This window comes from Pseudopipra pipra, chromosome 2 (assembly GCF_036250125.1).
Source record: "Pseudopipra pipra isolate bDixPip1 chromosome 2, bDixPip1.hap1, whole genome shotgun sequence".
Taxonomy (NCBI): Eukaryota; Metazoa; Chordata; class Aves; order Passeriformes; family Pipridae; genus Pseudopipra; species Pseudopipra pipra.
The window spans coordinates 64,754,766-64,769,657 of NC_087550.1; the positions used below are offsets into that span (position 1 = coordinate 64,754,766).

The 14,892-nt window shown below is 42.6% G+C and overlaps 2 protein-coding genes across 3 annotated transcripts in view; one reads left to right on the top strand and one right to left on the bottom strand.

Annotated features, from left to right (window-relative positions):
• Nucleotides 1-225: 225 nt before the first annotated feature.
• STOML3 (stomatin like 3) lies at nt 226-11,582 on the top strand. Its single transcript, XM_064645812.1, is given in 10 exon segments — nt 226-1,632; nt 5,663-5,766; nt 6,584-6,637; nt 6,639-6,657; nt 7,901-7,983; nt 9,657-9,693; nt 9,696-9,831; nt 9,833-9,851; nt 10,849-10,983; nt 11,382-11,582. Coding segments are annotated over 10 exon segments (840 nt in total). The 5' UTR covers nt 226-1,580.
• A 1,031-nt stretch (nt 11,583-12,613) lies between these two features.
• The window catches only part of LOC135409808 (complement C4-like), a 59,845-nt gene continuing 57,566 nt past the window's right edge, over nt 12,614-14,892 (bottom strand). For both annotated transcript variants that reach the window (XM_064645814.1, XM_064645813.1), the window contains 2 exons: nt 14,707-14,839; nt 12,614-13,535 (listed from right to left, as the gene is read on the bottom strand). In XM_064645814.1, coding sequence (XP_064501884.1) covers nt 13,397-13,535; nt 14,707-14,839 — 272 coding nt within the window. In that variant the 3' untranslated portion in view covers nt 12,614-13,396. The remainder of the gene's footprint in view (nt 13,536-14,706; nt 14,840-14,892) is intronic.

Consider the following 14,892-nt stretch of genomic DNA (forward strand, 5'->3'; position numbering starts at 1 on the left):
TTTGGGTTGGTTTTGCATATTATGTTTTTACTTCTGAAGTAATTAAAACACATTTTTCTTGTAACTGTTCATGCTTGCTACCCTGCTATTAAGCATCTGTCTTGAGGTTTGATCTTACAGCTCAGTGTTCAGAAGCCAAATAATGAGGAAAATGCCTTAAATGACTTAATGACTTAAAATGGATATTGTCACACATTTGCAAGAAGCATGTCAATCTCAATTTTTCAAGCTGTTTATACTTATGGCTTTCACTGTAATTTAAAACATCAGTTTCGGTGGTATAGTTTCCTCTCTGTGAGGCTGAGAACGCATTCTCGGGGGAGCAGTCAGCTTTGAATGACCCATCTGGGACCAGTGTGATTACTGTCAGAGAGGAAGACTTGGGTGAAATGAAGCTGGAGCCAGATCTTCAGAGTTATTCTAGGTGACAGATGCCTACACATAATTAATGCAGGTGTCTGTCAAACTCATAAATTACATATGAAAAACCACCTCATTTTTTTTACTCAAATAATAAGCAACAGCTTTCTCCTTTGAGAAGGTTGCCCTTCTCTCCTGCAGAACTGGCTTAGTCTGAAATGCTATGCTTAGTTTGATCGTCAAAATGTTTTGTTAAAAATACTCCTATTTGGGGGACAATTTTAAGACTTTGGAGCTGAAATACTTCTCTGGTTTTTAGGTTGTCTAGCTCAACAGGGCTTGGCCTATACTGATGGACGGTATGAAGAAGTGTGTGGTGAGCTATTCTACACAGCACGGAGACCTCACCTGGAGGATTATTTATGTTGCTGGTGTAGCTGAACCCCAGAACAGCAGAGGAGCAGTACTCAATCAATCTCTACCTTCTGGCTTTATAGAATCATAGGTGGGAAAAGAGCCCTCTTAAGATCACTGAGTCCAACCATTAACCCAGCAGTACCAAGTCCACCACTAAATTACATCCTTAAGTGCCACATCTATATGTCCTTTAGACACTACCAGGGATGGGTACCCAACCACTCCCCTGGGCAGCCTGTCCCAGTGTCTGGCAACCCTTTTGGTAAAGGAAGTTTTTCCTAATACTTAATCTAAACCTCCCCTGGCACAACTTGAGGCCATTTCCTCTTGTGCTATTGCTTCTTTACTGGGAGAAGAGACTGACCCTTGCTTTGCTACAACCTCCTTTCAAATAGTTGTAGAGAGCCTCCTTTTCTTTGGGCTAAACCTCAGCTGCTACTCACAGGACTTGTTTTCTCTTTATCTTCTCTTTCTGTCATGTCTTGTTTGCCTTTTTTTTCTCTGTGGTGACAGATTCATAGAAATTATTTCCAGCTTGTGTTTTGTGGGGTCTAAAACCAGCTAGGCCAAAAGGACACCCAGACAGAAGACCAGGGAGTTATACCAGAGGCAACCCGAATCCGAGAGACTCTGCTTGTAAACATCCTCTCCTCACCAGGGTAACTAACTCCCAGGGGACTCATACAAGGGATTTCTCCTTCTCTCACTCTGCCTCCCTCTTCAGCATTTTGCATGAGCACTGTGCAGTTTCGAGGTGCACTGCTGTCTCGTATGTAAGGGGATCAGAGCTTCCCTCAAATGGGATGGAAACACAGAGGGAGATGCCCAAGAAAATCAACACGGAACATCTAATTGGTAAGCCTTGTTTTGTGTGTGTGGCTTTTTTTCTCAATAATAATGAAAAGGACCAGAACTAACCAAACAAAAAAAGCACATTTGATCTCCCACGTAGTCAGGAAATGAAAATTCAGAATCTGCCACTGTGAGTGATTGAGCAAATTGCATCATGCTGCCCTGCCAGCATGTGCCAGCATCTATCTTCTGCCAGCATGATCCCAGGGCCAAAAAGGACTGATTCAGCTATTGATATACTTGTAGGGATGGGGTGGAGAGGGAAAAATATGACTTAAGGAAGGCAGAAGAATTTTTCAGCCCCAAAAGACCATTTAGTGTGGTTGAGCTTGTGTGATGAATACCTACCTGGTGTTCTCTTCAAACCAACTTGTTACTGGCAATGTGTGATGTTTTCACCATTGTGTCTGGCCATAGGTGTGGACAGTGCAGTAGGACAAGCATGAGTCTGAGCAGGATTGATTTGGGTGCTAGTAGAAAGCAGGAAGGTACATGACGATTAAAAAAGCTGAGTCTACTCCATCTTTGTCTGGCTGTAGGAGACTTGGGAGATTTTTGCCCACAGTGAACTTTTCATTTGCCTTCCAAGTTTGTAACCCACATTGTGATTTTGTGTATTAAGTGTGTTTGTGATGTACCCTGAATCTTATGAGTGTCCTGGAGCTTTTCCACAACTGCTGAATGATGAGCTCTCACAGTGCAATCACACAACAGCTACAGGATGGATAAGGGATCAGACCCAGCCAGCAGGGGTTTAGGAAGGGCAGGTCCTATCTGACCAACCTGATCTCCTTTTATGATCAGATGACTCACCTGATGGATGAGGGAAGGCTGTGGATGTGTCTACCTGGACTTCAGCAAAGCCTTTGACACCGTCTCCCACAGCATTCTCCTGAAAAAGCTGGCAGCCCATGGCTTAGACAGGGGCACTCTGTGCTGGGTTAGGAACTGACTGGAGGGCCGGGCCCAGAGAGTGGTGGTGAATGGTGCTGCATCCAGTTGGTGGCCAGTCACTAGTTGTGTCCTCCAGGGATCAGTGTTGGGTCCAGTTCTATTTAATATCTTTATTGATGATCTGGATGAGGGGATTGAGTGTACCATTCACAAATTTGCAGATGACACCGAGCTGGGGGGGAGTCTTGATCTGCTGGAAGGCAGAAGGGCTCTTCAGAGGGACCTGGACAAGCTGGAGAGATGGTCTGATTCCAACGGGATGAGGTTCAACAAGACCAAGTGCTGGGTCCTGCACTTTGGCCACAACAACCCCCTGCAGCGCTTACAGGCTGAGGACAGAGTGACTGGAGAGCAGCCAGGCAGAGAGGGATTGACAGAAAGCTGAACATGAGTCAGCACTGTTGTTGGATCAAGAGTTGGACTTGATGATCTTGGAGGTCTTTTCCCACCCAGTTGATTCTATGATTCTATGATTTTGCACATTTTGTACCAAGAGCATTACAGCTCTTTGTTTTCTCTGGACTATAGACCCAAGTGAGGGTTTTGGGTGATTATGGCTATTGTAATCCATATACAGGCATGGCAAACCCAGGTCACTGATATGTTGGATTGTGACTGATTCTTCATTATTGTGTTTTCTTAGAATCTTTCATTTGTCTTGTAGTTAAATGGTTTGAAACTTTGGGGTAATCAGAGAAGATCTGGTGTTCTTTGGGGAGCTAGGAGCTTCATTCACTCTGAAGAAGGCATACATTCATATCCTGCTTTTCAAATTGGAACCTACATTTTTAGCTGGCATAGGACAATTCTCATGGATTTGATTGTACTTTATTCAAGTTTTGGGTGGATGCTTTTTGCCCATCGTGGTGAGGGGTGTTATCTTGACCCCTACCGCTTCTCAGCTGCTTGAGCATCAATCTGCTGAGTGCAGGCGTTTGTTCCCAGCTATTCCCCCTGTCTGTGGATTGTGTCATTCCCACCAGGTATCTTAACAACAGGATCAGGTGGATGATGGCAGATTCAAAATTGCTTTTGAGGAGATTCTTCATAACCAAGTTTGGCACAGAAGAAAAAGATCTTCAGACATTTTCTGTAAGCTAGTAATTTTGGTGAAATGAAGAGAGAGACTAAAAACGTTGAGTTCTGTTGAAGTGAACAAAACATCCTTTCATGATTAATTTCCCCAGGTTTCAGATTCAGAATTATGAATTATGCCCATTCCATGAGTTTCATTGATCTCTTTCTACTGACTAAAAGACACTGGACTGCTGGTACTTTGTGTGCCTGTTGTAGCCTGACACATCACTAGTGTAACATGAAGTACACTGTGGCAAACACAGCAGTGACAGTGTTAAAGATTTTCGCATTAAATCCTAAAAATTCTATCTTCATACACATGGCCTTAAAGTTTGCATGGTAATTTGTTCGGGGCTGCTCCTCAAATCATTTGTACCACTGATTGCAGAATGCCTGATGATACCTCATGAAACAACTAGGGATTTAAAAATGCTGTTTTTTTGAAAGGATGAGGAGGAAAGCTGAGCTCCCACTACAACAATTCTATGCCCAGCTCTTATGGAGGCCTGAAACTGGGCCCTCTTGGACACACGTGTTTAAGTGTGAGTGATTAAATCTGCAGCAGGGACCTCAAAGTAGGATGGGCAAAACTGCGAGCAGCAAAGAGCTTGATGTAACACCCAGGTTGTGCAGCTACCATTACTGGCAGGCTCAGCCCAACCATGCACAGATAGGAGGGGCAGGAGCTCCAGCAGGGCTGCGCTGTATTTTCTCCTCTGGGGTTGCTGGGAGTTTTCTGACAAACGTGTCAGTCCTGCTCTACTGGTCTGTTAGCTTGTGCCTTACAGGTGATGGAGCCTCATGCTGTTTCCATGGTGGTGACAAGTTGTTTTTTTTCAGACAGTATAAATTGAATTGTTTCCTATTTATCAGTTTCTATCTGCATGAGAATTTTCTTTGATGTCAGAAATTGCCAGTGCTACCCTATACCTTTCAAATAACTTATCCAAAACACCTTGCACCTTTCCATCAGCATGGCAGAGCTTCTCTGAGGAGACCTCTGAGACTTGGTCCCTTTGTCCTGCTTCTTCCTCTTGCTCTGGGAAACGTACGCTGTGGTGTTCAGCTTCCCATCTGCTGATGCTCGTGCCTGCAAAAATCCTCTTCTGGCCCAAACCAGGCAGCTAGGCAGCCCCTAGGATTATCTCATCCTGCATCCCTGCTGCTTTCCTTGTGACTCTCCTGATCCATTTCTACATTTAGCAAAATTCAGTTGATCCTACAGCACTCTGTCTTGATGGCAAGACTGTCCAGTTTCCCTCCTTGCCTATTTTTTGAGGATGTCAGCAACTCCAGCCGCTCTTCTCTTCAAAGACCAGCTGCTCCTTGGTCACACTTTCCTTGCAGAGAGCCTCCTGAACTTTTAGCATTTGAACAGCTGCTCACTACTGCCTTCCTTTCAGGCATCAAAATAATGAAATTTATTTTATATAGTTTTTTTATTTCATTGTAGTGAAATTTTGGGATGAGACAAGCTCAGCTAACAAGACAACTGCTTAAAATGCATGAGTCTGCATTTTGACAAGCAGTAATTTTGAAGTTTATAGTTCACTGAATGAACTGGTCCATCAATATTCCTCAAAACCTTCATGTAAAGGAAGCAATAGTTCCTCTTGTTTTCCTTATTACCTGTTTCATACAAACTAAATATTTTGCCCCAGCCATGGTGCACTGACAGATTCATACTCATGGATACTCCACCCAAGGTTTTTAATTTTCCTTCACGGCCCCCAGCTTTGGCAATATCTTACATTTTTCCTTTTTCTTTCTGTTGCAAAATGTATTTTCTGAACATTTTTTGACCTTTTGGGTAGAGGGGCCATAAGATTGGATGTTTGGTTAGATCTTTGATGTCTTTCTTTGAGCGATGGGAGGGAAGAAAAGGGAGTGAGTCTCTGTGGACTTTGCAGTCCTTTATGATTGCACTGGGCTAGATCTACATCCCTGGGGTAACTCTTCAAATTTTTCATTCGTTGCTCTTCTGCCTTATATTTTTTTATAGCTGACAGGCGGGAAGGAATTGGTGTCTGTGGCTGGATCCTGGTTTCCCTTTCATTCCTCCTGGTGCTTATTACTTTTCCTATTTCCATCTGGGCATGTATGAAGGTAAGCTAGAGGGATTTGAGGTACATAAGAATACTCTGTTATCATTGCTGTTATTTTTTCATCGATTTAGTTAAGACAAGGCACTTTACATTCACTTTTTGGAAATCATAAAGGCTTGTAGCAAAGATGTGTTCTGCGCCTGAGATCCCTGTTCTTTCACTAACTTTCTGTATCACCACAGCTTTCTTGTTTAATTTCTTCCAGTCTCAACTTCTGTCATCAGTTAAACTTCTCTGGTTTACAACACTGGGAAAATAAATCTACAAATTTTTCTAAGGAACTCATATTTGGTGCTGCTAGCAATAGGAATTAACACAAGAAGATGAGAACATGTGGCCCTGCATTGAGAAACTGCATAACCTAAACCCATACAATGCCCCTTCAAGACATGGGCATAATAATTTCAGGCATTTTTAAGGTGTGAGTTACCAGTGATTGCCCTGAACTCCAGGCCTTCAGTAGTTGTGATGCACTAACTGAAGTAGTTAGCTAGGTTACCTGAAGTGAGACGTGGTTTGCCTACAGCTCCTCTGAGTGTAGTGCTGATGTTGAGCGAGCTGTGAGCTAGCCTTATTAAATCAGTGGCAATTCTTTCATATTTGATCTGTTTTGTAACATATTTGCAGGGCTGGGATCTGAGTTTTTTCAGCAAAACATGAGGTAAGTAGAAGATGTAAAACACCTAGTGATTTGCAGCTTTGTTGCCTCCTATATTATTTCTTCTTTTTTCACATTTAATATGGATGCCAAAGATTAAAGAAATCAGACAAGAGAGTAGAATTAGTTCTAAAGTTCTAAACTTAAAATATTTTCCTAGGTTATCAGAAAATATGAACGAGCTGTTGTGTTTCATCTGGGACGTATACTGTCTTAAGAAAGCAAAGGGAGCAGGTGAATGCATGCAGTTTTATTCTGTTAAAATCCACCGGGTTTATTTGTTTTATTATGATGCACTCTAATCACATAGAGAATTGCAGAGGTTCGTGAAGTCCCTCTGCACAGCATAGAGGAGACTGAGAAGGTCCTCTCTACTGCAGTTCCTTTACCTGCAGACTATTTGCTTTTCTGAAGAGAAGATAAAGCCACCCTCCTGTCACAGCACAAAAGTTTGAGTACTTTGATACCAGGTATGGCTTTGCTGTTGAGGAGATTGGACAACAAAAGGTTGAGCTCATGCTGCAGACACTGGCAGGGGACTGTGGAGAGGTTCAAATGCATTGTTCATGTCTGCCATGGTCTTTTTTGAGTGACTTTTGTGGCCTTTCTCCCTGTACCTCACTTCCAACACTGCTTGTTGCTGCCAACTCCTTAGCTGTCTCTACTCTGAAAATGGTAAACGTGTCAGGGCCAAGATATTCAGCATCTATGTAGAGCTTGTTACAGTCACTTAGGATCAGGTTACAACTCAGAAACTCAAACCAAACCCATCATCATGAGGTGTTTGTGTAGGTGCAATTACCATCTCTGTGCAGTGAAACTGGGGAAACTGGAAGTTGAAATAACAGGAAAAAGTCCTTTTCAGGTATTGTCCTTCCTCTTGGATAATAGTCATGAGGTCGAAAGAGCAGCTAGGGCTGGTGCAGAGCTCTTCGATGTGGCTCTGGGTGCCAAAACAAGATGCTAAGATTAGAATAGTTGTGTCCAGTCTCCCTCTCCAGTGAAGGAGAGTGGGGACTCCTTCACAGGATGTGTCACATCTTGGGACAATGTTCCTCATGTGGGAGCCATGCAGGAATGGATCTGGGGGATATCTTTCCTGGATACAGATGTACTGAACCATAAATTGCTTATGATTTAAAAAGGGGAAACAGAATAAAGGCATGGAAGGAATTTTTGCTGAAAATCTCATGGCAGATTTAAGACCAGAGTTGCAATCTGCCCATTACCAGACCAGAGCCCTAGGTCATTAATCTCTAATGAGTTCACATTATTTGCAGATATCTGCACTTCCCTATGTTATTTGAAAATGCAAAACCTCACTGTTGTCACCTCCTGTAGCAAAAAGGGCATCTGTAGTAATAAGATGGGCTCATTCCCCACCGTGTGGGTATTTCCATTTGTTTGCTTTGTACAGCACACCTGGTTCTGGACTTAACTTTCAGAGGTGTTTCATCTAATTACTTTTATTTTTCAGGTATGATCCTCATACTTCCATGTACGGATACATTTATGAAGGTTGATCTTATAACAGTTGCCTGTAAGATTCCTCCACAAGAGGTAACTATTCTCTAGCAGCCATCTAAGCCAGAAACAAAAGATGCAGCTGATTCACGGCATGATCAAAAAAAAAAAAAAAGTGTTTTATAATCTTGCAGCTCTCAGGTATCATGAAAAATTTAGCTTCTTTGCTGTATCTTGAGCTTCAAACTGCTTACAAAATTTCTTCTTGCTCAAAGAAGTTGTGGATGCACCGTCCTTGGAGTTGTTCAAGGCCAGGTTGGATGGGGTGCTGAGCAATCTGATCTTGTGGAAGGTGTCCCTACCCATGGCAGCAGGTTTGGAGCTAGATGATCTTTAAGGTCGCTTTCAACCCACACCATTCTATGATTCAGCTTATAAAAATTTGAGGATACACCATTGCAGTCAAGGTGATATTCAGAACTGTGAGATAAAAGACAAGGGAGGTGGGATGCAAGTGTGCATGAGAGACAGAAAGAACAATAGAGGAGCAAGTACGAAATTTGCAGTTGTAAATGAATGTCCTAATGAAATTGGATCTGACGTGGAGCTCACCCTTCAAAAGAGCTTTCTACGTTTGTGAAAAGGGAAATTACATATGGGTAACAAATCTACTTAAATAAACAGGAATTAGCAGACAACATCCACAAAACTCAGATCCAAACAGGAATGGAGGGGTGTATCTTTAGGCATTTTATTGACAAATATTGACTGAAGAACTTAATTGAAGAATTAGTTGCTGAGAAATCCTGTCTTGATTAGGTTTTGTCTCTGTGTGACCCCAACTCTATGGCAGAACAATGCTTCTGCTTGTGGAGTTGGCACCACTGTCCCTTTCGTTACACAAAGAGCAGAGGGCAAAGAGACAGCTCCAGGGCCCCTTTGGCCTCAAGGATTGCCCACTGTGTTCCCCAGGAGCTGTTTTCTTGGACTGTTATCTTTCCATAAGCACAAAGAGCCTTTTCTCAGAGTGCAGGTTGCAGGGTTGCATGGGGTGAAATGAAAAATTGCTTGCCAAAAACATAAGGCTAGAAGGAATACATTGCAGTACTTGTGCTGTACAAGGCTTAGCAGGTTCTGGCAAGGCTTCTGCAGTGGTTGGCAGGGCTTCTGTGAAGCATTTGCTTGCAGGCAAAAGATGCTGAGGAGAGAAGAGATAGTGGAGCATCATCAGTGCTCCACTGAGGCCAGCTGCCTGCTGAGGCACAGGGAACTTGTCTGGCAAAAGATGACACAGCACTTCTATGAATGCTTTAATATTTTTTTCTGTTTCTTCTCACAATTCTTTTCACTTTTCATTTTTGTTTCAATTTGCTGGTGTTTCTTACATTGTTTAGAGGAAGTAGCACAGATCTTCCAAATTGCATGTAATGTATAAAATCATTAATGATTCTTTCTACAAGAAAGGAAGAGGATGGCCATCATGTATTAATGCAGAAGAAATTAATTCAAGTTATGAGATTCGCTTACTGTTGAAACTGTGGTTTAGAGGCTATGTACAACATTTTGCCCCAGTTTAAAAATTGGTGGTGCTGGAGAGCTGTCTTGAAGTAATTCCTCAGGGTAACGACAAGAAAATCAAAAGAAATTCTTAGTTTCTTTGAATTATCAGAGCCTTCGCCTCACTAAGGGGTAAAAAAAATAATTCCCCATCCTAGGCAAAGGATGTGTTATCAGATCCTTCTCTAGTTCTTTACATTTCTCGAATGCAGATTCTCACGAAAGATGCTGTTACTGCTTAAGTTGATGGGTGGTGTACTACAGGATCTACAGTGCTGTCAACGCTGTTGCTAACATCAGTGATGTCCACTCAGCGACCTTCCTTTTGGCACAGACAACTCTGAGAAACATTCTGGGTTCACAGAGCTTGGCTCAGCTGCTGGCAGGAGATTGCACGAATTATCCAGGTAAATCTGGCTCTCAGAATTCACTGACAAAGGAGATGTGTTCTGGGGAGTAGCAAATTAGAAATACTATCTTTTTCTTTTTTGAATAATGATAACAAAATCTCCCTTTATTGTTTTTTCAATTACACATCTCATTGCTTAGAGTCAGAAAGAGTTATTCTAAAGGTATTTCCCCAAGTTCTTGTAACAGAGTTATCTCCTATCAAAAAGCAATTAAGATTTTGAAATTATTCAGTGACCTAAATAAATCAGTTTAGTCTTGCACAGAGGCTGCTGCAAGCATGGAGAAATGTTTGCTGCTTGTGGGAAGCTCTGTCTTGAGCAGACTCTTGATTGAGGCAAGGCTTGTATCTCCTGTCATCACAACTAAGAGTACAGAACCAGTTGTTTTGTGCTTTAAAATACCATCTGGTTCCTTTCTTTATTTGGCAGCCAAGGAAGGAGCAGAGAAGAAATCCAACACCTGACTTACTGTTTTCAGTCAGAGACAAGGCATAGTCAAATCAAAGAGAGACTCTATCCCTCTCCAGCAAGAAGAGTGGCCTTGGGCAGAGCCAGGGTCATGGTGGTGGCGTGAACTGCAGGAGTGCCCAGGAGCCAGAGCAAAGAAGATTGTGTCAGTGCTGCAGGGCTGTGCTGTGTCTTTCACCCATAGTGTACTTTTATGTGCTTTTACAGCATTGTGCTGCCAAGGAAGTTGTTGTAGTATTTCCTTGTAAAAGGGAGAAGTTTGGTAAGTGCCCAACTAAAGCACAGGGATCGTAATTTAGGAGGCAGTAGAGAAGCCACACAGGTGACACTGGTGTTGCTCAGCAGGTGTTTCATAAGGCTGTGGTACTCACCATACGCACACTGTGCTCAGTGTTCGTGTCTCTGGAGGGTCTGTCTTTCTGCTGTCCAGGTTTGCATGCTGCCTGTCCTTCTGTCCAAGTAGCAGGGTACATCATGTGGCTTTCTCACTGCACTCTTTGTGGTGTGTTGTGTGTTTATCCCCAAGGCTATCCTCAACAGTGCCATGGAGCAGTGGGGAGTCAAAGTGGCCCGTGTGGAGATCAAAGATGTCAGGATTCCTGTGGCCATGCAGAGGGCAATGGCAGCTGAAGCAGAGGCTGCTCACGAGACAAGAGCTAAGGTGAGACCCACAACAATGTCTATCCCCAAGCACCCGTTTCCTTGTCATAAAACCATAGAATTGCTTGGGTTGGAAAAGACCTCTAAGATCATTGACTCCAACCATTAACTCAACACTGCCAAGTCTACCACTAAACCATGTCCCTAAGCACCACATCTACATGTCTATTAAATATCTCTTGGGTTGGTGACTCCACCACTTCCCTGGCATCCTATTCCAGTGCTTGACAACCTAACTTTTTTCCGATATCCAATCTAAACCTGGAGCAACTTGAGGCCATTTCCTCTTGTCCTCATGTTCCAGGAATCCAAGTGCTTGCTTGCTTTCTCATTATAAAGGTGGGTTTTCCCCACTAAGAGCAGTGTCACCATGGCATTTCCATTTCTCTTCCTCTGCAGGTTGTGGCAGCAGAACAAGAAACGAATGCTTCTAGAGCTCTCAAGCAGGCCTCCATGGTGCTGTCTGAGTGTCCAGCAGGTCTTCAGCTGTGTTACCTGCAAATGTTAACAACCTTGGCAGCAGAGAATAATTCCACCATTGTCTTCCCTCTCCCTCTGAATATGCTTGGGAGTTTGGGGCAGAAAAGTAGAGGGGGATAGAGACTGTTCTATGGTAGCTCCTTAGCCAGAGATATTTAAAGGTTTCCTCAGGAAGCCAGGGGTTCCAGATTGCCAGAATTAAAGTAGAAGCATGGGTCCTCTGTCCCAAAAATAAGAGTAAAATTAGTTTCATAATCCTATATAGCTCCCACATTATGCGTCTGCATTTGCAAAAATAGACGCTAAGCAGTTTCAACTTAGCTTATCTTCAAGTAAAATAGAAGAAAATATGTAAAATGCAAACTATCATAACATTTTAATGATACTTTCACCGCATCATTTTACAGAGTCTTGAGTGGAGCAATTATTTGGTGTTTGTCTGCTTAGCAGGAACCTCTGACCTGTCAGATACTGGCATTTAACTCAAGTCCTGTGAAGTGGAAAAGATGGACTTAGCTCTTAACCTTAGAGATATCTTTTCATAAATATTAGCAGAATTACTATATAATTGGTATGTTATTACTATATAATTGGAACAGGCTACTCTTTATTTATATTATACTCTTTACTAACCTCAGCTGTATTTTGCCATATGACTACATTTATTTGAGTTCTGTAATAAAAGAAAGAGAATATATGACCAGGTATTACAGTCATATTTCCTAAATATGAAAGTTGGAGCAAACCTCAAGGTCCTCTGTTAATTTAAGTGTCTGTCTTATACCTTCAGTAGGTTTCTTATCCTCCTTTGCACATATCGTGAAGCAGTGATACAAGTTTTCATAAAATGAGCCTTCCCACCCTCCATCCATGCAAATCCTGGCAGCTGAGAAGAGGACGTTGCTGATATTTGTGTTCAGCTGACATTAAATTTGAGTTTGCAGCCTTCAAAAATAGCTGGGTACCTCACAGTGTGAGCACACAGCAATGAGCTGTCTGGGTCTGACAGCTCTGATGATGGAGCTGTTCTGGTAGTGCTTTTGCCACACAAGGCTCACTGCTTGTCCACACAAGGCTCACTGCTGCCCCTCCTGTCAGTGGAGTAATTTGACTCCGAATTAACAACATCAGCATGAACCTGCTAATTGTCATATCATTTATACAGGCCCTTTTATTTTTACTGCAGTGTACACAAGGAGTCCGGATGGCAAATATTTGTGCTCAGTAGCTGCTGGCAATGTAGTAGATAGAAGGTGGTATGAGCAGCTGAGGATGGTGACCTATTCAGCAAACACAGCTTTTTGTTGCAGCTCTTCTCTGCTTCAGATATAACTGCCAAATGACATCTTTCTGGCAAACTAAAGTATAACACCTGTATTTGCAAGTCATCTGCTTATCAGTGTTATCAAAACACTTTCTACAGATTTTTTTCTTATCTTAAGAAAAGAGAAGTTTTGAGTTTTGGGATAATTTTTCATTGTCAACTGCTTTTGATATTTGTGGAAGCCACAAAAGTGATATAAAGTATACATATACAGCCTATTTTAAGCCCAGGAATGTCCAGTCTTCTTTCCGACCCATGGAAATTTCTTGATGTCTTTTTCTGGAAGGCAGGAATTAATCAGCTCTACAAGCACAATGTTTTTTCATTTGACCCTCCACAGGATAATTGCACTGTTATATAATGGATCAGGAAGACAGAAATTCCTACTCTCTCTTTGCCAGTGTCAGGTACAATAAACACAATAACTAGTAGAGTAACTGCAATTTTTGTTGTATTACTCCCACACACAAATCTACAAGGAATACCTCAGAGAGCAAAACAGCAATGGAAGCAGCCCTGCAAGGTTTCAGGTGCCACTTGGGTGCACATTCTTTGCAAAAAAAATTCAGGAAGGAGGCAAGCTGCAGTCACAAGGAATAGGATGTGTGGATCAGAGCAGGCACAGGCTATCAGATGTGTTCAGGAAGTCCTGCAGGTGAGCACAGCTTTGCCGACGCAGGGTGCTGCGGCACTCACTGGTGCCTGGAATTTTCTCTACCCAGGCTTGTGCATCAAGGAAGTACTGCATCCTGAATGAAAATGGGACAAAGAAGATGAGTCATTATTCCTGACATGGAGCAATGGGAAAGCATAATCCCTGAGATGCTGCATCCCTCCACTGAGGCATCTCTGAGATCAGGAGATATACTAGCCAAGAAACTTGCCTGAAACTCAGTTTCACCAGCAGGTTAACTGAGCTTTGAATAAAGTTTGGGAAGTGTAGGCACAAAGCTGGGACAAACCTGGCTGTACTGGTGTTTTGAGAGTGTCAGGTAAGCTCGGGCTAAGTTTCTATTAGAGTTTTCCAGAATGGCAGAAAAGGCCCCAGTGCACATCAGTGGGACACAGTGAGGGGCAATTTAGTTTCAAGAGTGTCCCAAAATGTTTCCTAATTTTTTGTGCTGAGAAGCTGTGTTACTTCGAGTATTTTACAACTGGACTGGAGAAGACTTTGGAGGTTACACCTCTTCCAGGAGACCCCACTCTTTAGCAGGCTTCTGCTGAAGAAGGCCCCTTAGACACTCACTTTGGTGTCATATAGAGATGGGGGTGGGACTTTTTAAGGTTTTAGGAAGTGGCGCTCACAATTTGATGGAGGTCCCCCCCCCCAGAAGCTTTCAGAGGCACTACCTTTCTCCACTTCTGTGAAAGGAAATGAAACACTTAAGATGTCTTCCTCCCTGAATACTTGATAGTGTCAGACTAAATTCCTACACAAATAAATTGTCTTTTTTTATTAAAGAGTGACAATGGGAAATGAGAAGAATATGCTGTTTACATGCATGATATAACAGAAACTTTGTGGTCTGCTCTTAGTCATTGCTCTGCTCATTTCTTTTGCAAACACAGGAGTTGTTTAAGGCATCTGCAGTAGGTGGACTGTGTAGCTTTTCCCATTCTCCTTTTCCAGCTGTGAAGTTTAACCCAATGGAATCAGGGCCAGACTTAATTCTGAGAAGTCTGGAAACCAACCTCTGCACAGATACATGAGCCGACAGATTTTGGTGGCTCAGCTGTTCCCCACAGCTACCCTTTTGCCTATGGAGTGGAACTCTTTGCTTTTTAGTAAATTCAGCAGAATTAGTCTCTGAGAAATTTGGTCCTGCCTTTGCTTTCTGGAAGTATTCTAATAGATTGAGTATCCTCTGGATTTATGGTCTGTAGTAGCAGCTGCTGCTGCTCAAAAACCATTGCACTTACTTGTTGTTGCAATCGACTGTTTCCCCATCTTTCCCCATGAGGAGGTACTGTTTGCCAGGGACCATGTTTAACTTGCACGTGGAGCGTGTTAGGAACTGTCGGTGGGCACCCACTTGAATGCTTTGATCATCAGCTGCGGGACAAGAAAAGAAAACCCCATGAACTTTTCTAATAAAGAGTAGAACT